Here is a 23,482-nt window from a genome sequence, read left to right as displayed (position 1 = left end):
GTAACACCTATGCAGACGCTAACTAACTCACACCACAGGTAGGAATTAGTCAAATGAAGAAAAAGGAGAATGATACACTTGGCACCAGGAACAGGATGAGTCCAAATGTGGCAGAGAAAGATTACATGGAGTTACTTTAATGCTCTCATATCTCACTTCACCAGTGAATATGAATTTGGTCTGTTTCTCAATTAAATGCTGACTACTGGCTGCTGTTAAAGGATAAGACCACTGCTCAGCATCTGAAATCAAAAGCGCTGACGTTATTGCTCACCTACGTGCAGGAGGGTTAGCTGGTCAGAGACCTTCTCATTGGGCAAAGCAGATGGATGATCATAAGATTGTGGGCAGGAGTTTGTTTTGGATTAGTGTTGTCACAAAGGTGGGAGTGGGGTGTTGTCAACCTTAGACGTGTGGTTTGTGTTCGTTGCAGAGGCAGGAGTGTCAAGTCAGCCTCGGCAGAGGGGTCAGAGATGAGTCAGCTTCTGACTGGCTGTCTTTAGGGGCAAGGCTCCAGCTAACCGGCTGCTCCAGAGTCAAGTTCACTGAAGCAGGTTGTCACCGACTGATTAATCAGGTTGAAAACCAGTTCTGATGTTGGCTTGTTACAATACCTGTAGTAAAAATAGTTTTTTCTTAGGGGTGCAGACCTTTTATATTTTCTCACTCTCCCCTTTGGTCTTCTATCAGCCAAAGCAAAAGGAGAGACCGTGAGTGTGATCCAGATGTCCTCCACTGTGCTTGTTTCTCCTTGAAGACAAGATTTTATCTGTGGGTCTGATTTTCAGTTTGCATGTCCGTCAGCATAAGTCCATTGTGTTTTTGTCTCTAAGTCATTTGTTGGAACATTTGTTAGGACAGTGGCTCTGTAGATTTAAGACTCTGGATAAACAAATCAAGCTGTGCAACATACAAGCGTAACAGATTACTACATGGAGGAGGTGGAGGACACTCTCAAGGCACCATCTGGATTTTTCCAGGTCCGACCATGAAAACACGTCCCAACAACTGCCTGAGTCTTCCTTGATCGTCTTCCTTGATAATCCACTTTTCTTTTTGCGTGGATAGAAATTGTTGTACCTCATCTGTGGCGTTGATCCAGGTACAAAATGAAGTGTCAGCAATGGCACAGACTCCCCTTGGTTAGCAACCGAAAAATCCAAGGCTTTGCTGATTTCCATAACTATCTGGGCAAAGGAATTTTAACTGTTTGGTTTACTATTTTCTACATCAGCCAAAGCGGCGGACAAATTGTTGAGGACCCCCTGAGTTGAAGAGCAGCCATGCATGGACGGTTAGCCTCAGGATTCTACTCCACCAGTGTTCGCCCTGTCCTTTCAGGCTCTGTTAGAGGATGTAAACCCCTGAGGGTATTGGGACATGGACACTAAGACACAGTGTCTAACTAATAGGCTGATAGGACAACTGGTCCTGGTCCTGGACTGGTACCCAGAGCCTGGCTCACACATAGGAAGAGAGAAGCAGGGGGGCTGCATTAGAGATGTGATCAGCCTCAGTGGAGCCATAGGTAGACTGTCTTTAGGGCTCGTGGTAAACTGTCACTATTACATCCCAAGAAAACTGTAATCCCTTTGTGTCAGTGCAAGGACATTGTTTTTCATTTTCGTATTGTATCATTATTGGTAACATTCGTGTAGCCTATCTCTATATCATACTTCCAGTTAGCTGCACAAGTGACAGTTTGGGAGAGCCAAGTAACAGAGTTACAATGGTCATCATCCCTCAGTAAGACAATAGAGAGAAAAATATCATCAGAGACATAAAGAATAAAAATACACAAAAAAGGGCTTCCCTGGTAGCGCAGTGGTTAAGAATCCACCTGCCAATGCAGGGGACACACGTTTGAGTCCTGGTCCGGGAAGATCCCACGTGCCGCGGAGCAACTAAGCCCATGCGCCATGGCCGCTAAGCCTGCGCACCACAACTACTGAGCCTGCATGCCACAACTACTGAGCCCACGTGCCACAACTACTGAAGCCCGCGCGCCTAGAGCCCATGCTCCACAACAAACAGAAGCCACCGCAATGAGAAGCCCGCGCACCGCAACAAAGAGTTGCCCCTGCTCACCGCAACTAGAGAAAGCCCGCACAGCAATGAAGACCCAATGCAGCCAAAATACAAAAAAAAAACTTTTGAGTTAATTCCATCTATACAAAGATTTCCCAGGTGTCTTCTTTGCTTAAAATAAAGTAAAGGTCCTCCTGCAGACAAATCCTATCCCTGCAACTTATTATCACCCCATGATTTTTTTTTTTTTTTTTTTTTTTGCGGTATGCGGGCCTCTCACCGTTGTGGCCTCTCCCGTTGCGGAGCACAGGCTCCGGACGCGCAGGCTCAGCGGCCATGGCTCACGGGCCCAGCCGCTCCGCGGCATGTGGGATCTTCCCGGACCGGGGCATGAACCCGTCTCCCCTGCATCGTCAGGCGGACTCTCCACTGCGCCACCAGGGAAGCCCACACCCCATGATTTTAAGCAAGTTGGGTCACTTCTCTGAGGCTGTTTACTTTTTTTTTTTTCAAAGGTGTTTGGCTGATGGGACCATCATTTCTTTTTTGTTTTTTTAACTTTATTGGAGTATAATTGCTTTCTGCTTTGTAACAAAGTGAATCAGCTATAAAAATATGGAATGCCTCACAAATATGTGTGTCATCCTCGCGCAGGGGCAATGCTAATCTTCTCTGTATCGTTCCAATTTTAGTATCTGTGCTGCCGAGGCGAGTGCTGAGTCTGTTTTCTTCATTCATGAAATGAGGATGCTAATAACAGTTGTGACACTTGAGAGAGATGGATACTGTGCCAGACATTTAAGTGCTCGATAAATGATAATGATAGGGATTATTATTACTGAAATAAGTGGCAAGGGGTCCTTTTTCACTCTAGTGCCCTAATAATGCTCAAAATCTTCCTTTAGTAGCCTGCAGTATTCCAGCTCCACCCTCAACAGGTCTCTGTGCTGGCCGTGCAGCCTACTGAGGGGCCGTCCTTGTGCTGGGGTCACCCTGTCCTCATGCATTTGGAGTCTAAGGACCGTCTCTTTCTACTCTCTTCGCTTCCCCTCCTTGCAAACACACACAATGGCCCAGTGCACATTCACACAGCCTGCACTTCTGCGTGGGGAGGGACTCTTAAAATATTGCCTAGGGTGTGTTCTTCCTTGGGAACTAAAGGTGAACCCGTCAGACTGCTGGACCCTCTGGCTAATGCTGACCCTAATTTAATTTGAGTTGCAAAGATTTAAGAATGTTGGCCTCAGTTAAAATCTGCGCTAAATTTTCATTGTGGAAATGCTTGTTTTTGAAAACCATGTCATCACAGATACCATGAGTAATCTGAATTTAGATGAAAATGATTTCTGGAATTATGGCAAACTAGCAAGGGGTGTATTAGTCAGCTATTGGATGGTTTTTCCTGGAAAACTATATATTTCCTTCTTCAAAATGCAGAAAAAGATATGCCTAGATCGTTTGCTTAAAGTGGTTCTATTGCTCATGCAGTTACGTGTGCACTTTACCAGCTTCCCCACGCTGCAGTTGGCTCTTCTGGCGGGTAACTTTCTGGAAAGCTTAAAATAATTTGAAGAGTCTATATGAGCCTTATGAATAAATGAGGCCCTTACTAAAAACCCAGGTATTTAAAATGGGCTGGTTTCCATTTTGACTTTTTTCTGAGAGTTTTCTCGGGTAGCCCTTTCTCAGGAGAGCAGGAAGGAGTGGGGCTGTGTCTTGATGACAGAACCCTTTGAAATCCTCTGGTAGGAGACCGAGGAGAAGGGTGCTGCTCAAGGTCATGCATTTTAAGATGCTTTGTGTTTCAAGGAAGATCTTTTGTCATTTGTACCATGAGAGCTCATTATGAGACAAACTACTTTAATCCAAAATATATCTTAATCTTCTAAAACAAGTTCTTTAAAAAGATAGTCCAAAAAATTTTAGGTTAATATATCCTATTGCTATGAGAAAACGTTAACTCCTCGTTTTGAAGGCTTTCAATCCTACTTTTATGAAGAATCAAGTAGGAAACGAATTAGATGCAGACTCTTACTAGTAAAGTTTTGAGAAACATAGAACCTTCTGGGCTCCACCTCATCAAACCCAATTTTGAGCTCTTGTTGATGCTCTGTTATGAAAATACCGATTTGAATATGGTACCGGGGTTCTCTCTTTGAAAAATGTTTCTGTGAGATAAAACTTCAGCTCTCATAGTATTAGTTACACTTTTGAATATATTATGCTTGCTTCTGAAATGACAATGTACATTCGTAAATATACTTGGCGTTTCCATCAAGTGTGGGTTTTGTTTTTTTTTTTTTTAAATTTTATTTATTTATTTTTGGCTGTGTTGGGTCTTCGTTTTTGGACGTGGGCTTTCTCTAGTTGCGGCGAGCGGGGGCCACTCTTCATCGCGGTGCGCGGGCCCCTCACTGTTGTGGTCTCTCTTGTTGCGGAGCACAGGCTCCAGACGCGCAGGCTCAGTAGTTGTGGCTCACGGGCCTAGTTGCTCCGCGGCATGTGGGATCTTCCTAGACCAGGGCTCGAACCCGTGTCCCCTGCATTGGCAGGCAGATTCTCAACCACTGTACCACCAGGGAAGCCCAAGTGTGGGTTTTTTTAAAAAACCTTTTTTTTTTTTAATTTCATTTAATTTTATTTTTTAAAAAATAAATCTATGGGCTTCTCTGGTGGCGCAGCGGTCGAGAGTCCGCCTGCCGATGCAGGGGACACGGGTTCGTGCCCCGGTCCGGGAAGATCCCACGTGACGCGGAGCGGCGGGGCCCGTGAGCCATGGCCGCTGAGCCTGCGCGTCTGGAGCCTGTGCTCTGCAACGGGAGAGGCCACAACAGTGAGAGGCCCGCGTACCGCAAAAATAAATAAATAAATAAATAAAAAATAAAAATTTATTTATTTTTGGCTGCATTGGGTCTTTGTTTCTGCGCGCAGGCTTTCTCTAGTTGCGGTGAGCGGGGGCTACTCTTCGTTGCGGTGCGTAGGCTTCTCATTGTGGTGGCTTCTCTTGTTGCAGAGCACGGGCTCTAGGCACGCGGGCTTCAGTAGTTGTGGCTCACGGGCTCTAGAGCACAGGCTCGGTAGTAGTGGTACACGGGTTTAGTCGCTCCACGGCATGTGGGATCCTCCCGGACCAGGGATCGAACCTGTATCCCCTGCATTGGCAGGCGGATTCTTAACCACTGTGCCACCAGGGAAGCCCCCCCATCAATTGTTTTAAAAAAGTCAAATTGTATTCAGAAGTTGCTTTAGTTTGACAGGTCAGGCGAAGTCAAATATAGAAAGTGAGCACCGGAATCTATTTGTGGAAACATTTAGACCTTTCTCAGGCTGGCCCCAGCCGGCCTCTGCAGCCACATCCCTCCCAGCCCCAGCCTTGGGCTCTGAGGGTCATTCCTGAACAAGCCTCCCTTCTGCACTTTGTTTACGCTCTTCCCTCTGCTTTTCAGCCTCTGCCTCTGGACAACGCATCCTTCAGGGTCTGGCAGAAACGCCATCTCCTCGAGGTGGTTTGTGTGAATTAGTGGCACTGTTCTTGGCAAGGCTGCTCTGCCTCTGCCCGTGGCCCTCCCCATGCTCCTGGGACCATCGAGGGGCAGACACCCTGCCTCCCTCTTGTCTGTGTCTCTTCTGACAGCTGCCAGGCCTGCTCCATGTGATGGATGCTTACAAACGTCAGGTGACTGAATTGACCTTTCTATCCTGCTCTTCCATCAGGGCAAAAGCCTCAAAAATCATCAGAGTTACAGGCCTTGTGGAGAATGTTTTAAAGCAGGGAGTTTTCACCTCCCTGTCCGAGGAGCCAGCTAATAGCAAGTCTCCCCACGCGGCTACGGGTGTTGTTTTCTCCATCGGACAGCACTCTGCCCCCGCGCACCACGAGGGGGGTTACACAGAGGGTTCCAGTTACTGCAGTAAATGCGTGTCAGAGATCAGTCTAGAGGTGAATTATGCTGTGAGATACAAGGACCAAGTTTCATCATGGTTAAGGTTTTTCCTTTTTCTTTCTTTTGATAAATTTCTGGAGACTTCCCTGGTGGCGCAGTGGTGAAGATTCTGCGCTCCCAATGCAGGAGGCCCAGGTTGGATCCCTGGTCAGGGAACTAGATCCCACATGCTGCACCTAAGAGTTCACATGCCACAGCTAAGGAGCCCGCCGGCCGCAACTATTACTCTGTGCAACCAAATAAATAAATAAATATTAAAAAATAAATACATAAAATTCCAAACAGTTTTTTAATAAATATAAGTTTGCCTCAGATCACCCAGGCTGTTCATTAAAATGGCAGATTCCTGGCCCTCACCCTTGGCCAATTCTGGGCTAGTGGGTCTGAAGTGGGACCTGGGGATCTGAGCTGTGGGAAGCGTCAGGCGATTCTGGTGGGAATGCCCACAGGACTGCACGTTGAGAAACACTGATACTGTGAGGAAAGGAAGAGGTGACGTCATGTTAATGGAGGTTTTATACGCTCAAAATATTGACTAAGCCTGTGTATGGAACATAATCGGGCCCTGAGCTGGCTTTTAGGAGAGACCCAGAGATGAATGAGGGAAGGTGTCTTCCCTTGGACAGCACGTGTGTTCCAGGAAGCTAGGTCAGGCCATTGGTCAGAGCATCCTGCACTCACAGGTCATCAGAGCAGGCTGTTGGGTACATTCTGAACTCATTCCAAGAGCGTTCTGGGCTTAGAGACATACTTCTTAAGCTCAGGTTGAACAAGGAAAGAAATGTACTTTTTCAACGGCCAAAGAAGTTCTCCAGGGAATGCCAGTGTCTGTTTATTCTGAGAAAAGACTTGGATTTGAACTGCACCAAATGACTCACCATGTTTTTGATGTCAGTGTCCATGAAATGTATCTGCAGTTCATCCTATGAAGGAGCTTCACCTTGATTATCTGGCACCCTCAGTGGGGAACCCAGAACTAAGTACTCTCAGAGGCCAAAGTTTGCCTATGGCTCTCAAATCACAACTTAGCTTTAGTCATTTTCATCACTGACATCCTACAAATTCACAAAGAGTGGACAGTTCCACATTTCATTGTGACAATTAGTGAGAAATTGCACTCTATTCGATCAATGTATAATTACAATGCTGTATTATAATGGTTTCATATTTGTCTTTGATTTCTCAGTAGACTGTGTCTTATGGAAGAAAAAACACCTTAAACTTGTTATTCTCTAACACGTAGTACGGATATGAAGTGGATAGCCAAAGTATGCTTACAGATTGCTTAAAACTAACTAGAAGTTTAAAGTGTTTTTGATGCTGAAATGAGAGAATGTTCGGAAGCTTCTACAGTGTGAAAACCCCTGATGGACAGAGATAATAATGTTACTGAGAATAGATGAGAAATGTCTTGGGAGGATGTTGTCCAGGCCTCTGACTTGTTGTTTATGTTTGCAGAAAAGCTTAAGAGAACACAGCCAAGGCCCTTTGCTACTACATGTTTTATGCTTTGCTTTTATGAAAAGAGGTAAATTGCTAAAAGCCACACCGATAGCAAGAATTTTCTTCAACAGGGCTTCCCTGGTGGCGCAGTGGTTGGGAGTCCGCCTGCTGATGCAGGGGACACGGGTTCGTGCCCCGGTCCGGGAGGATCCCACATGCCGCAGAGCGGCTGGGCCCGTGAGCCATGGCCGCTGAGCCTGCGCATCCGGAGTCTGTGCTCCGCAGCGGGAGAGGCCACAACAGTGAGAGGCCCGTGTACCGCAAAAAAAAAAAAAAAAAATTTTGTTCAACAAAGCAAATCTTAGGTATGTCTTCATGTAGCCTAGTGTATAGAACCATCTATGTCCATAGCATATTGTGAAAACAGATTGTATTGTTACTTCTGAATCCTTAAGAAAATGTTAAATCTGAAATCGTCAATTCACTACGGCGGGGAATAACGTAATATATGTTTTAAAACAGTATGAAGACTTGAAATGGAAAAACTTTGATGTTTTGAAGAAGATATCAATTATTTTAAAATCCTGTCATTTTGAGTAAAATGTATTATCTTCAACTACTTTATCCATTTATACATGTGATCATTTTTTTTAATTACTCCCTTCCTTTACCTGTTCTTGGGTAAATATAGAAATGAGCACAAATTATCACTTTCTGTAAATCATTTTATTTACACAAAAGATAAACATATCAAAGACTTATTAAGATCTTCTTTTTTTTTTTTTTGGCCGTGCCATGCAGCTTGTGGGATCTTAGTTCCCCGACCTGGGATCAAACCTGGGCCCCGGTAGTGAAAGCACCAGAGTCCTAATCACTGGACTGCCAGGGAAGTCTCAAGACCTTTTTTCTATAGTAGTTATTCAGCACATACTGTCAAGCCTCCTTTAGAAGAAACTCAGGGAACAGAATGATGCATACTTCGCCTTCATACTTTACATCTTGTGTGTCTACATTTCCAAGGTGTGGAATATATTTGATTAATGGTTCTTTGCAGGGTCACTTGAGAGAAGTACTAGTATAAACTTGGCCTGTGTCCTGTTAGGTTATGTCCAGCCCAAGTTAAGGGAGGTTAGTGATGGTTCAGGCGGGCAGACCTGGGGGGAAAATGAGCCCAACAACAGACAGCAACAATTTCTCTCCATATCTGGACTGAGAGTCCTATATCCTTAAGAAGGTAATATTTATTATCTGACAGGAAGTGAGTTTTCAGCTGTTTGGACTCAGCGCTTGACACATTCTGGAAAGCTAGTCATCACTTTTTGTTTTGACAAAGAGCATAAGAAGAAAAAAAAAGTACCCGGGATGCAGGTGAGAAGCTGGTCCATTCACGCGCTCAGTTATTTTTTCTTGACTGTCTGCCCCGGCTGAAAAGCATGGGGCATACAGATGTGAATTAGACATTCTTCTGCCCTCCAGTGACTTACAGCCTAATCAAATAGGGAAACGCGCACAGAGATAAGTAAGAGCAGCACTATTTATAGGAATCTTGATCTCTGTTCAGAGGGCAGCAGAGGCTCGAGGAGGGAATGGCCGCTTGCAAAGATACGAAGGCTTTCCTAGGGGTGGCTACTGAGCTGAGCCTTGAAAGAGGAGTTTGTCACGTTGGGGAGGAGAGGCCAGTCCAGGCAGAGACCAGCCTAAGCGAAGTCCTGGAGATGAATAACCTCACTGCTTGGGGAACTGCAGGCAGCTGGGAGAGCCTGGAGCACAGGGTGCTGGGGATGCAGGGCGGGGGGCGATGGGAGGGGAAGGAAGGTGAGCACGGCACAGTGCGGTGTCCGGTCGTCCAAGCTCTGTACACCTACGGGGGAGGGACAGGCCTGAGATGTCTGAGGGGTCCTGTCGGCAGAACTGGGTGACGAGCAGGCGTGGGGACAGTGACATTAGTCTGAACTTGTGGCATCTGCACTCGGGCTCCCAACCACGACCCCGGGCTCTCCCTCCCCCACTGTGGGCTCAGCTTTTGGACCTGCAGGACAGGCTGGGGAAGTGGGATTGGCAAGAAAGAAGGGAAAGATGAGCCCAGGATTGGAAAGAACTGACGGGCGAGGCGCGTTGAAATCCGAGGCCCAGGGCTGGGCCGGACGGAAGCCCAGGGGTCATCCGGAATCAGCCACAGATGGGACAGTGATTCTGTAATTGCAGCTTATTTGGCACCCAAGGCTCAGTGCCAGAACTTTCTGGTCAATTGTCTACATTTCCTCTTGGAAATGATAAGATATTTCAAGCACTTGAGTTTCCCTCCAAAACCAAGCAAATCCAGGCTCTAGCCAGTGCAACTTGGTCTGCCCTTTCAGCTCTTTTATTTGATTTTCCTGGTCGTCTGTTTTGAGGAGCGAACAGAATGCAGATGGACGTTTTCTTAGCAAGAAAAGGCTGGCGAAGGGCAGGGAGGGGTTAGTGGGTGAAAAGGGTGTGCGCACACGAGAGAGCACCACCACCCGTGTCCTGTGAGCCCAACACACTTAGACAGGCCTATGGCGTGACCCGGAAGTTTGTAAAAGGCAGATGAGCCTACTTTCCACCCTGTCCTGCAGGGCTTTTTTTCTGAAAATACCCAAGAGAGCCCTAAGAAGGGACAAGAAGCTAGATCATGTCTTCTAGCACTTTAGGCTCCAAATCTGGAGCTCCGAAATGAGTGAAGAAGAAAACCAGAGAGCAGACAACCAGGGTGAGAAGGACATTGTCGTGAGCATTATATTAGCGTGACTGTCTCCTATGCTGCCACCTGACAGCTCCTACCCGTCTCGAATGTTTGACCAGTGCACTACTCTGATCCATCGTGTCAGCGAAACTTTCTCCCCACCTGAAGGCTCAGCTTATTTCTCAGCCCTTCAGCCTCTGACTTGCTCTATCCAACCTCAAAGTAAACATTTAAGAGAGCTTCGCCCCTACAGCCATCAATCATAGATGCAGCGGACAATTAAACTGAGATCACGCAAACCTAAGACCAGAGGCTTCAGTGAGCCCTGCTTCACTTACACAATGTTCTGGAACACGAGAGAGGAAGAATGACCATCACACGGAGTGCATGGGAAGAACTAAAAGGAAATTCCCATCATAGTACTTGGGAATAGTTTACAGCGCATGTCCATCCTCCTCACCCTCCTCCACCTTTACATAGTTACCTATAAGTTAACCTTTGCAATTTGAAATTGCAATTATTATCCGAAACTTACAGATGAGAAAACTGAGACTTAGAGAAATTATACTGACCAAAGTCGTCCAGCTGTAAGTGGTGACACAGGCATATGAACCATGCTCTGTTTCCGAAAGCCCACATGCTTTTTCCCTGGCCCACGGGAGCCTTCAACAGTGAATATATTATTAAAGCTTGTTGAGCCGTGCAAGCAACTTTGGGAGCTGGTGAGAACTGCTCCAGACTCACCCTCCCCTTTGGGGTGCAGCCTGCCACCTGAAGGCAGGACTGCAGGCAGAAGGACGTCAGGAACCAGCCCCGCTGTGTTCAAGGCCCCATGGACAGCAAGTCCTAGAGGATGTCAGGGAAGGACCACGCCCCCGCCCTCTGCCAGTGCCCGGCCAGGCTTGGTGTGGGGAGACGGTTCCTCCCACGCCCTGCAGAGGGAAAGATTCTATGACCACCAAACACAAAGAGAGCAGGTCTTCATCTTGGTAGAAATAAAAGAGGAGAGAGAGGCATCTTCTTCTATAATCCACACCCCCTGACCCCACCAAAAAAACCTAAAGTATGTATTTTGCACTGGAGGTCCACTGGGGTATGACTTGCAAAGATAACTTCTATTTGCCTGTTTTTGAATAAAGGAAAGTCAGGCGCAGAGGTACTGATGGCATGTAAATTAAAGATATGAAGTATCTCATTGAAATTCTAAAGATGTGCTGATCCTACCCCAGGATCAAAAGAGTTCTCTTGTCGTGCTGGTGCTGACTTATTAATAAAGACCATGCTTTTATTTGATTATTTATCTAATCAGCATTCACTTTCAGTTTAAGCTCATTAAGTCGCTGGTAACAGAGTGGTGCTGAGAGTGTACTTGGTGGAAGAATTACATCCAAGTGAGACAGAGAGTGTATTCAGGGGCGGGCGGTCAGAAACAAAGGCAGAGCCTGCAAGCCCGTGTCACCCGAGTGGAGCCTGTGAACTGTCTGACAACCAAACAGAAAGGGTACCTGTGTAGAAGTTTAGTTTTGTAGCGTAAAGGCTGAACGTTATAATTAAATACACTTAGTAAAAGGGAAACGGAAATGACAAGCACTCTAATTATTTCAACAACCGAGAGAATAATACCCATTCTTTATATGCTTTATGCTGGGGAAGCTTTCTTAACGGGCTTTTGTGTGAACTTCTGATTACGCCCAGGTTGCTGGCTGCTGGGTGTGCCCAGACTGGCTCTGAGCGACTTGCATCTCATCTGTTTGCCCCCACTGACTGGTCTTCGAAAGTGCTCGTAATATAAACCAGCCGAATAGTATCTCTTACGGAGCAGGTAGCCAAATCATCTTGTTCTTACCTGATGGGTGGTGGCCATGGTCAGCTGCTAAAGATAAATCCTCTTCTTTAAGCCCATCCTGCCCCACAGATAGGAAATTCCACTTTTTGTTGGACTAAGAAGCCTCCAGCTGCCCCAGCGCCACACTGGAAGAGGGCCTGTGAACAACAGAGTGTGCAGTTAACTGAGGCCGGCGTGTCCCCTCCTTGGAAACGCTGCTGCTCAGACTTGGCACGGTAACGGGCTAAATTATTTATCCAGGCGGAAAAGGGAAAGCAGCTAAGAGCTTCCTGAGTTTATAGCCTTGATCCCTGGGTTCGTACTGAGACAGGAAACAGGCCAGGCTCCATAGGCAAAGAGAACAAAAAGGTTCCCTCTGAAGTCCTCTTATGTCTGCGTGAGTCCCAACCAGGGTGAAAATAAGCTGTTCCCATCAATCTTCTCGGATTCACTGAGTACCATGTGTCAGGCACTGTGAGATATAAGACAGGTGAAAAGTGGTCTTTGCCCTCACTGTAACATATCCACTAGGCCAGAGGAAGCTGAGGAAAAGTTAACTTTCTGGTTCATTCATTCCAGACCCGCACATGTCAGGCACTGTGCTAGGTCCTGGGGTGCAGTACTGAAGGAAGATAGGAAACCATGTGATGATGCACGGAAGGACCATCCGACCAGCATGACGATGGGAAAGGGAATTAAATAACACAAAAGAGGAAATGCCACGAGGTGTCATGTGATTAATCTCTAAGTGACACATTGAGTAAAGGCCATGTGATGAGAGCAGTCTCGGTTCTGGTCTTGGTGTTGCTATAAACAACAGAGCCAAGCCCTCACCCACACCCCACTGCACTGACCCTTCCAGGACCCTCCAGGGTAGCCTGAGGCCAGCACTCTCCCAACTTTGATTGGTCGTGTTGACCAGGTCACCAGATTGGGTCTACATGGAATGAGGTCACCGAAGAGAGGACTGTCTCTCCTTCCAGGGGATTCACCTCCATCCCAGGAGCCACGCTTCAGATCAGGAAATATAGCCCTGACATTTAAGACCTTTCATTGTGGTACAAAAAAGGTCACCTACAAACTTGTGCTTCTTATTACAGCGGATTGGAAATTCTTATGCCATTACTTTCCCATGGAGCATTGTACTTAAAGTCACAACTATGTAAATGATATTTCTGCTACTTGCTACAGTCTCTGGACTTCTGAGTGTAATGTGTATCTCTTTTAAGGTACTTGTCATGATGTCGCTATCTGTTTATTTGTGTATATGGCCCTTTGCACCACATTAATTTCTTTTCTTTTCAAAGTTTTTTTGGATGTGGACCATTTTTCAAGTCTTTATTGAATTTGTTACAATATTGATTCTGTTTTATGCCTTGATGTTTTGGCCACGAGGCATACGGGATCCTAGCTCCCCGACCAAGGATCGAACCCTCACCCTCTGCACGGGAAGGCGGAGCCCCAATCACTGGACCGCCAGGGAAGGGCCCACCCCATTAATTTCTTAATAATGGCAAGAAACATACCTCGCTCATCTTTCTCAGCTCCTCATCATGAGCATGCTGCCTTGCGAGTAACAGGTAATCAGGGAATATCTACCGAATGAACTGTGTCACTCAAAAATGGAAGACGCATCATGCATTTGTGTTTGGGGCTTCCCTCTGACCCCCAAGCCTGAAATTTACCAAAGATTGGCCCTGCTCTAATGGGGAAAAATTCCTGCCACTTAAGTAAAGAAGAAGGCCGTATCCGGCCGCCGCCACGAGAGGAGCTGCCGCCATGTCCGCGCATCTGCAATGGATGGTCATGCGGAACTGCTCCAGCTTCTTGATCAAGAGGAATAAGCAGACGTACAGCACCGAACCCAATAACCTGAAGGCCCGCAACTCCTTTCGCTACAACGGGCTCATTCACCGCAAGACTGTGGGCGTGGAGCCGGCGGCGGACGGCAAAAGGGTCGTGGTGGTCATGAAGCGGAGATCCGGCCAGCGAAAGCCAGCCACTTCTTACGTGCGGACCACCATCAACAAGAACGCCCGGGCCACCCTCAGTAGCAGCCGGCACATGATCCAAAAGAACAAGTATCGCCCGGATTTGCGTATAGCTGCCATCCGCAGAGCCAGCGCCATCCTGAGCAGCCAGAAGCCTGTGACAGTGAAGAGGCAGCGGACCCGCCCCACCAAGAGCTCCTGAGCAATCTGTCCCCTTCCCCAATGCAATAAAGCTGTCAGCTGACTTGCCACAAAAAAAAAAAAAAAAAAAGCGGGAGAAGGAATTCCCTGGTTGTCCAGTGGTTAGGACTCTGCGCTTCCACTGCAGGGGACCCGAGTTCGACCCCTGGTCGGGGAACTAAGAACCGGCATGCCGTGCGGAGCAGCCAAAAATAAAAAATAAAATAAACAAGAAGGGAAGGAGAGACAGGCTGGCAATGATGGGAATGGAAAGGATGTTTGCCTCTCTAGCCAGGTCTGTGGAATCATAACGAACAGGAAGGCAGATGTCAGAACCGGGTCACCCTCACATTCAAACCGGAAATTCTTCCTCTAAAGGGAGGGTCATTGTGTGAGCCAGTGTTGGATGTTGTAGGTTATAAAGCCTGTGGTGGAATCAGCCTCATGCGTGAGCACAAACAGAATACTATGGATAAAACGAGATTAGCCTTGGCTAAGGAGTCCACAGTAGACATTAGCATTGCTTACAAATTATCTCAGAAGAAGCACCAGGCAACAGAAGCACACCAAGGTCCATGAGCCTGAGATACAGACCCGGCAGAAAGGGGGCACTGCCCATGGGGACATCTCAGCTCTGGTCACCTCCTTTCTGTGTCACCCTCTGCAGGTGGAATCGGCTGCATAGGTCGAGACAAGGGTCAGGTTCGGAAGTGCCTTGACACGGTGGAGATCTACAACCCGGACGGGGACTTCTGGAGGGAGGGCCCACCCATGCCCAGCCCCCTGCTCTCACTTCGCACCAATTCTACCAATGCAGGAGCCGTGGACGGGAAGCTGTACGTCTGCGGGGGCTTCCACGGAGCAGGTACTGGTCGAGTTTTAAATGTTTTGTACCTCCTTTGATGTCAATTTTCACCTCCCTTAACTGACCCAACGAACAATCCTAAGAGCAGGGGGCACTGGCAAAAGCAGTGACCTTGGGCAACTCACCAACCTCTGACCTTGGGTTTTCACGTCTACAAAGTGGGGCTACTCCCTCCACGGGCTGTCATAAGAATTATGTGAGATCTGGTCTGTAATGTGTCTGGCACACAGCAGACACACAATACACATGAGTTGAACACGACAAGAGGAGAAATGGGGGAGGGAAGGCTAATGCCAGATTGTAGGACTAAAGGAGAGATTTAAAAATATGAAGAGGGACTTCCCTGGTGGGGCAGTGATAAGACTCTGTGCTCCCAATGCAGGGGGCCCGGGTTCGATCCCTGGTCGGGGAACTAGATTCCACATGCTTGCTGCAACTGAGAGTTTGCATGCCGCAACTAAGGAGCCCACATGCTGCAACTAAGGAGCCCGCCTGCCATATCTAAGACCTGGGGTAGCCAAAATAAATAAATATTTTTTAAAAAATAAATAAAAATATGAAGAATGCATGGAAATAGGGGGATGACCAGAAACACGGGGGGTTAGATCTGCATTTATTGATCTTTACTGAAATCCTGCCCTCGGAAAACTCTCTTACTCCCCACTACTGACACGAGAAATAAATTGCTTGAAAGGCTTTCTAAGATAATACCTAATCTACGTGTTTATTACCAAACTCAGCTTCCACATATCTAATTGCCACCATCATTGCAATCTACAGTACGGATTTATAGTTTTTTAAAGTAACAGGGAGATTTTTATTCTTTATTTTTTTTAATATTTGTTTATTTATTTATTTTGGTTGGCTGTGCCGGGTCTTAGTTGTGGCACACCAGATCTTTTAGTCAAGGCATGCGGGCTGTTGGTGGTGGCATGCAGAATCTAGTTCCCCAACCAGGGATTGAACTGGGGCTCCCTGCCCTGGGAGCACGGCGTCTTACCCACTGGACCACCAGGGAAGTCCAGGGAGATTTTTAAATATGCACAAATTTAATAAGTAACTGTCTCCAAAGTTTGATTAGTTGCATCAGTAAGTAAGGCAGAATGCAGCTACAGTAAAAATGATTAACAGTTTAATTCTAACCTTCCTAATAGAAGTACTAGGCCAGGACATAGCCAGGAAAAACATGCCCCAGGAGTACTTACAATTTTGGAAGCATGCCCAATTAAAACAGAGCTGCCCCTGCAGCAAAACCAGGCCTGCTATACACCTCCCTTCATTTTTAAAGCACGTAATTATATGTAAGTTAAAGAATAAAGTTTTCATTAGGAATTAAGAGAGACTTAGGAGGTATATGAACCAAATACAATGAGTGGACCTTATCTGGCTCCTGATTCAAACAAATCTTGTGGAGAAAGATATTTTTCAGGTAATATGGGAAATCTGAGTGTGGACTGGAGTATTAGATGATATTAAGGAATGGTTAATTTTAGGTCACAATAATAATGGCATTGTAGTTTTATATGAAAGAGGAAGAAAAAGGAAAAACGTTATGAACGATGAGAGACTGTGTAGAAGTTTTTATGGATGAAAATGACATGCTGTCTGGAACTTGTGTTAATCTACTCCAGCAAATATTTTTTAAACAGTGAATGGGGATGGGGGGCAAGAACAGATTTTACAACGTTGGTAAATGTTGATCATTGTGAAAGCTGGATAATGGCTACAGGAGCTTTATTTACTAGATTTTTTTTTTTTCTTTCCGCACCACTCGGCTTGTGGGATCTTAGTTCCCTGACCAGGGATCGAACCCCGGGCCCTTGGCAATGAAAGCGTGGAGCCCTAACCACTGGACTGACAGGGAATTCCCTATTTACTGGTTTTTGTATTCTTGAAAGTCCCCATGATAAGAAGCTTCAATTTTCCTTTCTCTATTTGTTCTTCAGAGAACTTTCCAAAACTTTTTTTAACGGTTCTAATATCTTTTATATTACACATCACATGCTTCTGTAAAGGTAGTAACCTGTCACAGTAGCAAGAAACCTGGCAGGGCAAGGAGATCTTTTAAAGACCCCTGTTGCAACCCCGTGAGTGAGGAGGCCTTGGAGGAGACAGGAGAGCGCCCAGGTGCTGGACCACTCCCCGCCCCCCCCACCCCCCCGCCAGGGCCTACTCTCCATCCCCTGGCTGCAGGCTTTCTCTTGACCAGAAGAGAAGGGCAGAGAATACAGAGGGCGGCCTCAGGACCTCCAGAGCAGTGGGGGGTAATTAGTGTCTAAGGATCTAGAAGATAACTCTCTTTTGTCTTGTTTCCTTGTCCTATTTTCCTTTGTATAATACTGAGTTAAAGAATTGATATCCCCAGTTTTTCAAGAATGCCTGAACTCACCCTCTGAGCCGATGTCTTTTCTTGGAACTGTAATGGACTAATAATGCTTCCAGCCAGAGGGAAAGGGATTTACTATGCGAGCTCTCAAAGTCCCTTTTAATTATTTGGTTTTAAGATGGAAAATTGTCCCGGATTAGCTAAGTGAGTTGACAGTGGGGTTTTATGGAAAACAGAACAATTGTATAATAGCGTGCCCATTACAAACTAGAGATCTCAGAGTCAGACCTAAAAACAGGCACTGAATTTTCTCTCCTTGTTTGACACAAACCTACTCATCCCATTTATTTACTCAAAAAAACACAGTCAAGAAAGTACTCTTTTAATCTGTTTAGTTAATTCCATAAAAATGTATTGAAACAAACTGTTTAGAGGCACTTGGGCTACAATCTTGAGATGCTCAACAGTTGACGGGAAAGACAGACACCAAAACACGTAATAAACATAGTAATTGCATATTGGTTAAAATAGATTGAACACCTCTGTTTTCTTCCACGTCCCACGAAAATGACGGTAAATGGAATGAACACAGTCAGACAAAGAAAAGAGGAGAGAGGGCAACAGCAACACAATTTTGGAAGCAGGAAAGCAGATGGATGAATAACTGCTCAGACATGAGACAGTTCAGTGCTAACCTGGCAACAGGAAAAGGAAGCACAAACCACAGAACTCCAGGGAGTCTTGGGGGTGGACAAGTCTGGAAGAGGGAATGAAGGTGACGCTGAAAACACGAGGACAGCGGAAAGACAGGAAGAGCCCAATCTCCTGCCCTTCCCTCGACACTGAGATAAAGCCCCTCCTGCACCCCAGCAAAGACCAAAGCTAAGGATGGGGGTGGGGGAGGCAATCAGTACTAAAAACAGGGAGCGGAAGAGAACAGCTACACACTGAATCTGGAGATCAGCAGCTTTCTTCGTCTTCTGGCTCCCAGACGTGGGCAGCCATAACCTCCAGTCAGGAGACAGGAAGATTCTTCTTTGGGAATCTGACCTGCCCCAAAATAAGGCAAAGCCAAATCACCCCACAGAGAACCTCACGGAAAAGGCTTCCATGGTATCCCTCTCTTAAAGATGAGCAAACAGCTGGGGCTCATCAGACCTTTGAGGAAAGCATGTACAGAAAAGACAGAAATCAAAACATAAAAGAAGAAAAGCAACTGGAGGAAACGGGCTGTGCCAGGAGGAGACGCGTCCTCGGAGGTTAAAAATATGACAGCAGAAATTGTATATACAACAGAAAACTTGGAGTGTAGAGTGGAAGAAACTTCTCAGGAAGCAGAGCAAAAAGTAATTAGATAGAAAATGAGAGAAAGAGAAAGTAAGTCCATGAGGTCCAATGGTTGAATAGGAGTTTCAGTAAAAAAAAAAAAAAAAAGAATAGAGAAACTGGAGGGACAAAACATCCATGAAATAAATTAGGAAAATTTCCCAGAACTAAAGTTACCAGTTGAAAGGAAACACCTCATCCCCAGCAGAGTGGAAGAAAACGGACACAGAGTAAAGCACATCCCTGCAATGTCACAGAACGCCGGGGACAAATGAGGATCCTGAAAGCTGCCAGAGAGAAAGGACTCATCTCGTAGAAAGTGTCAGGAATCAGAATAGCACCACACTTAGGAAACGTGACACTGGAAGCTAGAAGAAACTTAAGCTAATGCCTTCAAAAACCCTAGAGGAAAGTTACCTTCTACCTATACTTCCGTACTTGCTGAACCTCTAAGTGTGGGAGCACGTTTTCAGACATGCAATGTTCCCAAAATTTATCTCCTGTGCTCCCTTCTGTTAGGTTTTGCTTCCCAACAACGAACACCTAAGCCAAGTACTAGAGGACAGGGGGCCAGGAGACAGGATTAAACACAGTGGAGGGAAGGATACTGAGGGGAGATCCAGGGATGACAGCTTGTACAGTGGCCTGAACAGCCAGTTCAGAAGGCAGCTGGTCAAAGGCTCTGGGGGAGGGGACTTCCAGAAGGGAAAACTGATCAAATCTTAATATTCTGCAAGATGTAGACACTTGGAGAAGAGCAATGAAAACTAACAAAAATAGAACAATTGACTTGAGAGGAAGCAAGCAGTTGTGCAGGAAAGGAGAGTGTGTCACCCGGTCATGTATGAATAGCACTGATAACAATCACGTCTAATCATGTCAGTGGTAAACACGGAGCCTCAACCCTACGGGGGAGTGGGGCACACACGGTGGGGATGTGGAAGAAAGCTGAAACCACATTTTCTACAGTGGAAGTCAGGAGTGCATGGCTTCATCTGAGAAATCAAGAAGTTGCAGTAGGGACTTCCCTCATGGTCCAGTGGACGTGGGTTCGATCCCTGATCGGGGAACTAAGATCCTACGGGCCACGGGGCAACTAAGCCCGCGTGCCACAACTACCGAGCTCAAGCGCCTCAACTACAGAGAAGCCCGCGTGCCGCAAACTAAAGATTCTGTGTGCCTCAGTGAAGATCCCGTGTGCCACAACTAAGACCAGACACAGCCAAAAAAATAATAATAATAAAAATAAAGAAAATAATTTTTTTTAAGAAAAGAAGTTGCAATAGTATAAAATATGTTATTTATAGATGACAGTGTTCAGTGCCAGAAGAATCAGCCAGGTTGAAAGGCAGAAAATGGGGAGGTGGGTAGGACACAACCATCTTTAAGGCCTGAACCTTGTTGAGCTGTTTGGCTCTTTAAATCGTGCGCGTGTATAACTGATAAAACAAAAGCAAATTTGAGATACATAAATAGAGTACATGTAAGAGAGGAACAATGAGGGGAGTATTAAGGAAAATATTAGCAGGTGAGCCTGCTGGAAGGTAATCCTCTGTGGGTCTCATGCATCTCTGAGCATCTGGGAGCAGAGACACTGCCTGCCTTTGTTCTGGAAGACCCTTTCAAGCGTGTTTGTACAGCAGACAACCTTAGAAAAGAGAGACAGTGTCTCCCTCCACCGCAAGGGCCATTATAAAAGCTTCCGGTTCCTAAGCTTAGGGCTCCCGTCCTACAAGGCAGCCCACTGGTTGTACAGGTGTCGCCTGACACTCTCCATGCTGCCCTGTGGGATTTGCGGCTCAAATAACTGTACTTTTAAAATGCGGACACACTGCCTGCTGCTGTTGCTACGAGCGACCCCGTCCTTCCTCTATGACCAGGAGTTTCGTGTTGTAAAGTCTAAGACTCTTCACAGTTCTTGACAGAACTGTTGAGTTCTTTGACTCAGCAGAGGAAAGTCAGAATCAAAAACTCTGTTCTCCACCCCCAGCACAGAGTGAGGAAGCCAACATTATGTTTCCAAAAGATCAGAGCTCATAACACCAACTCTTCACACACTTACAGAATATAGAAGAGGAGGGAACATTTCCCAACTCTTTCTATGAGGCCGGAATTTCCCTGATAGCAAAACTGGACAAAGACATTCCAGAAAACTACGGGCCAACGTCCCTTATGAATACGGTTGCAAAAATGCTCAGTAAAATACTAGCAAGCTGAATGTAGCAACATACAAAAAGAATTATGCATTCTAACCAAGCAGGCTTTATGCCAGGAATGAAAAGCTGGTTCACCGTACAAAAATTAATCAGTGTAATACACCGTATTAGGCAGACCTGCTCTAAAAAAGGAAAGTTACAGAAAATTCTTCAAATGAAAGGCAACTGGTATCGCTGAGAAACTTGGAACCTCAGGAATCCAGGAAGACAAAGAGAAATAGTGAATACCCGGGTAAATATAATGGACATTTTTCTCCTCTTCAGTTCTTTAGCACATGAATGGCAGTCGACAGGAAAAATTTTAACACTGTCTGATAGTGTTCTCAGTGTGGGTTAGTGTTACACAGAGAGGGCTGTCTCCCTTGTGGTGACAATTAAACGTAATGGGGTAGGTAGGCAAAGGGACTAGATGGAAGTGAGGGGGGTTTCTGCACCCACTTGAAGTGATGAAGTATCAGCGAAATAGTCTGTTAAAAGTTGCTGTACTCCTGGGCTTCCCTGGTGGAGCAGTCATTAAGAATCCGCCTGCCAATGCAGGGGACACGGGTTTCAGCCCTGGTCCAGGAAGATCCCACATGCTGCGGAGCAACTAAGCCCGTGTGCCACAACTACCGAGCCTGCGCTCTAGAGCCCGCAAGCCACACCAACTGAGCCCGCGTGCCACAGCTACTGAAGCCTGCGTACCTAGAGCCCGTGCTCCACAACAAAGAGAAGCCACTGCAGTGAGAAGCCCATGCACCACAACAAAGAGTAGCCTCCACTCGCCGCAACTAGAGAAAGCCCGTGCACAGCAACAGAGACCCAATGCAGCCAAAAATAAATAAATAAATTTTTTTTTAAAAAGTTACTGTAATCCTTAGAACAACTACCAAAAAACAAACTATACAAGGAAGAATGCTTAAAAATTCAAGATAAATTAAAATGGGATATTTAAAATATTCACGTAATCCAAAAAGAAGAAGGAAAGGGGAAACAGAGGAGCAAAACATAAAAAAAATAATAAAATAGTAGACCTGAATCCCAGTGTGTTGATGTTTACATGAAATACAATGGTTTTTTTTTAATATATAAATTTATTTATTTATTTATTTTTGACTGCGTTGGGTCTTCGTTGCTGCATGCGGGCTTTCTCTAGTTGTGGTGAGTGAGGGCTACTCTTTGTTGCGGTGCTTAGGCTTCTCATTGCAGTGGCTTCTCTTGTTGTGCAGCGCGGGCTCTAGGTGCACGGGCTTCAGTAATTGTGGCTCGTGGGCTCTAGATCGCAGGCTCAGTAGTTGTGGTGCACGGGCTTAGTTGCTCCATGGCATGTGGGATCTGCCCGGACCAGGGCTTAAACCTGTGTCGCCTGCATTGGCAGGCGGATTCTTAACCACTGCACCACCAGGGAAGCCCCAATACAGTGGTCTTTATCAAATCATTTCACCTCACAGACCTTCCACTTGCTTAATCTCATTTTTTAAAGTATTTTTCTTAAGAAAAAGAAAATAAAAAACTAATTTTCTCAAAAGCACCATTTCCTATTTGAACTCCTGTGTATCTCGAAGGGTAAAACACATTCTATGTTTCTTATAAATAAGCCCAGGGAATTCCCTGGTGGTCTAGTAGTTAAGACCCCACGTTCCCAGTGCAGGGGGCAAGGGTTCGATCCCCTTTCAGGGAGCTAAGATCCCGCGCAATGCACGGCACGGCCAAAGCAAAGAAAAAGGCCGAGAATACTCAGAAGTTTGTTTATAGTCATTACTTGGGATGCCAATTACCCCTTGATCAAAAGTGATTTTGTACATCCATTCCTTCAATCGGTGGAAAATATAAAATCTCTGATTAATTGAATCTCCAGACAGCGGAAGACTGTTTCTGTGCCACATGATTTTACAGTATGCTGATGTACCGCAGGGGGCTGCAAAGGACTCCCCCCCATCCCAACCTCGTTCGCAGAGGCAACTGCACGTCCTCAGACGGTCGTGTGGCTTTGGTTCTGGTTTTGCCCAAACCGGGTCCCTCCTCTAAGAGGTGCTCACTGCGGTCGCGCCTTGGTTACACTCATCACCCTCTCCTTCCTGCTTCAGTCGGGGGCAGCTATATCACTCTTTTTGCTGACCGCTGGCTCCACCTCACTAGAGAGGGTAGGTAACACCCCCACCTGAGGACAAGACCACTAGCTGGACAGGCCAGGTCAGCCTGTGCTCAGTAACCCGGTTTATGATTTATGATTGACTCACATACCTATTCATTCAAAATGCAATGGAACTTGACATAGCTTATAGAGAGGCACATGACACAATAAGATAGAAATTAAAATAAATCAGGGGGCTTCCCTGGTGGCGCAGTGGTTAAGAATCCGCCTGCCAACGCAAGGGACACAGGTTCGAGCCCTGGTCCCGGAAGATCCCACATGCTGCAGAGCAACTGAGCCCATGCGCCACAACTACTGAGCCTGTGCTCTAGAGCCCACGAGCCACAACTACTGAGCCCATGTGCCACAACTACTGAAACCTGCGAGCCTAGAGCCATGCTCCACAACAAGAAAAGCCACGACAATGAGAAGCCTGCAAGTGCAACGAAGAGGAGCCCCCGCTCGCCACAACTAGAGAAAGCCGGCGTGCAGCAACGAAGACCCAACGCAGCCAAAAAAAA

At 46.2% G+C, this 23,482-nt stretch overlaps 2 protein-coding genes across 3 annotated transcripts in view; one reads left to right on the top strand and one right to left on the bottom strand.

Moving 5' to 3' along the window:
• MGLL (monoglyceride lipase) overlaps positions 1 to 23,482 on the bottom strand; it is a 277,335-nt gene that overhangs the window by 233,746 nt on the left and 20,107 nt on the right. Inside the window, exon 2 of one of the 2 annotated variants that reach the window (XM_079933168.1) lies at positions 11,966 to 12,102. The gene's annotated coding sequence lies outside the window, so the exon portion shown is untranslated. Of the gene's footprint in view, positions 1 to 11,965; positions 12,455 to 23,482 lie in introns of those variants that run through there. The other variant, XM_079933169.1, reaches the window with a different exon arrangement.
• Positions 13,528 to 14,179, top strand: LOC307193090 (large ribosomal subunit protein eL28-like). The gene has a single exon (XM_079934611.1). The coding sequence runs from the start codon at positions 13,724 to 13,726 to the stop codon at positions 14,135 to 14,137; it is 414 nt and encodes a 137-aa protein (XP_079790737.1). The 5' UTR covers positions 13,528 to 13,723; the 3' UTR covers positions 14,138 to 14,179.

Source organism: Stenella coeruleoalba (genome assembly GCF_951394435.1).
Source record: "Stenella coeruleoalba genome assembly, chromosome: 10".
Classification (NCBI taxonomy): domain Eukaryota; kingdom Metazoa; phylum Chordata; class Mammalia; order Artiodactyla; family Delphinidae; genus Stenella; species Stenella coeruleoalba.
Note: the sequence above shows the minus strand (reverse complement) of the source record. Positions and strands in the feature narration are given on the sequence as shown.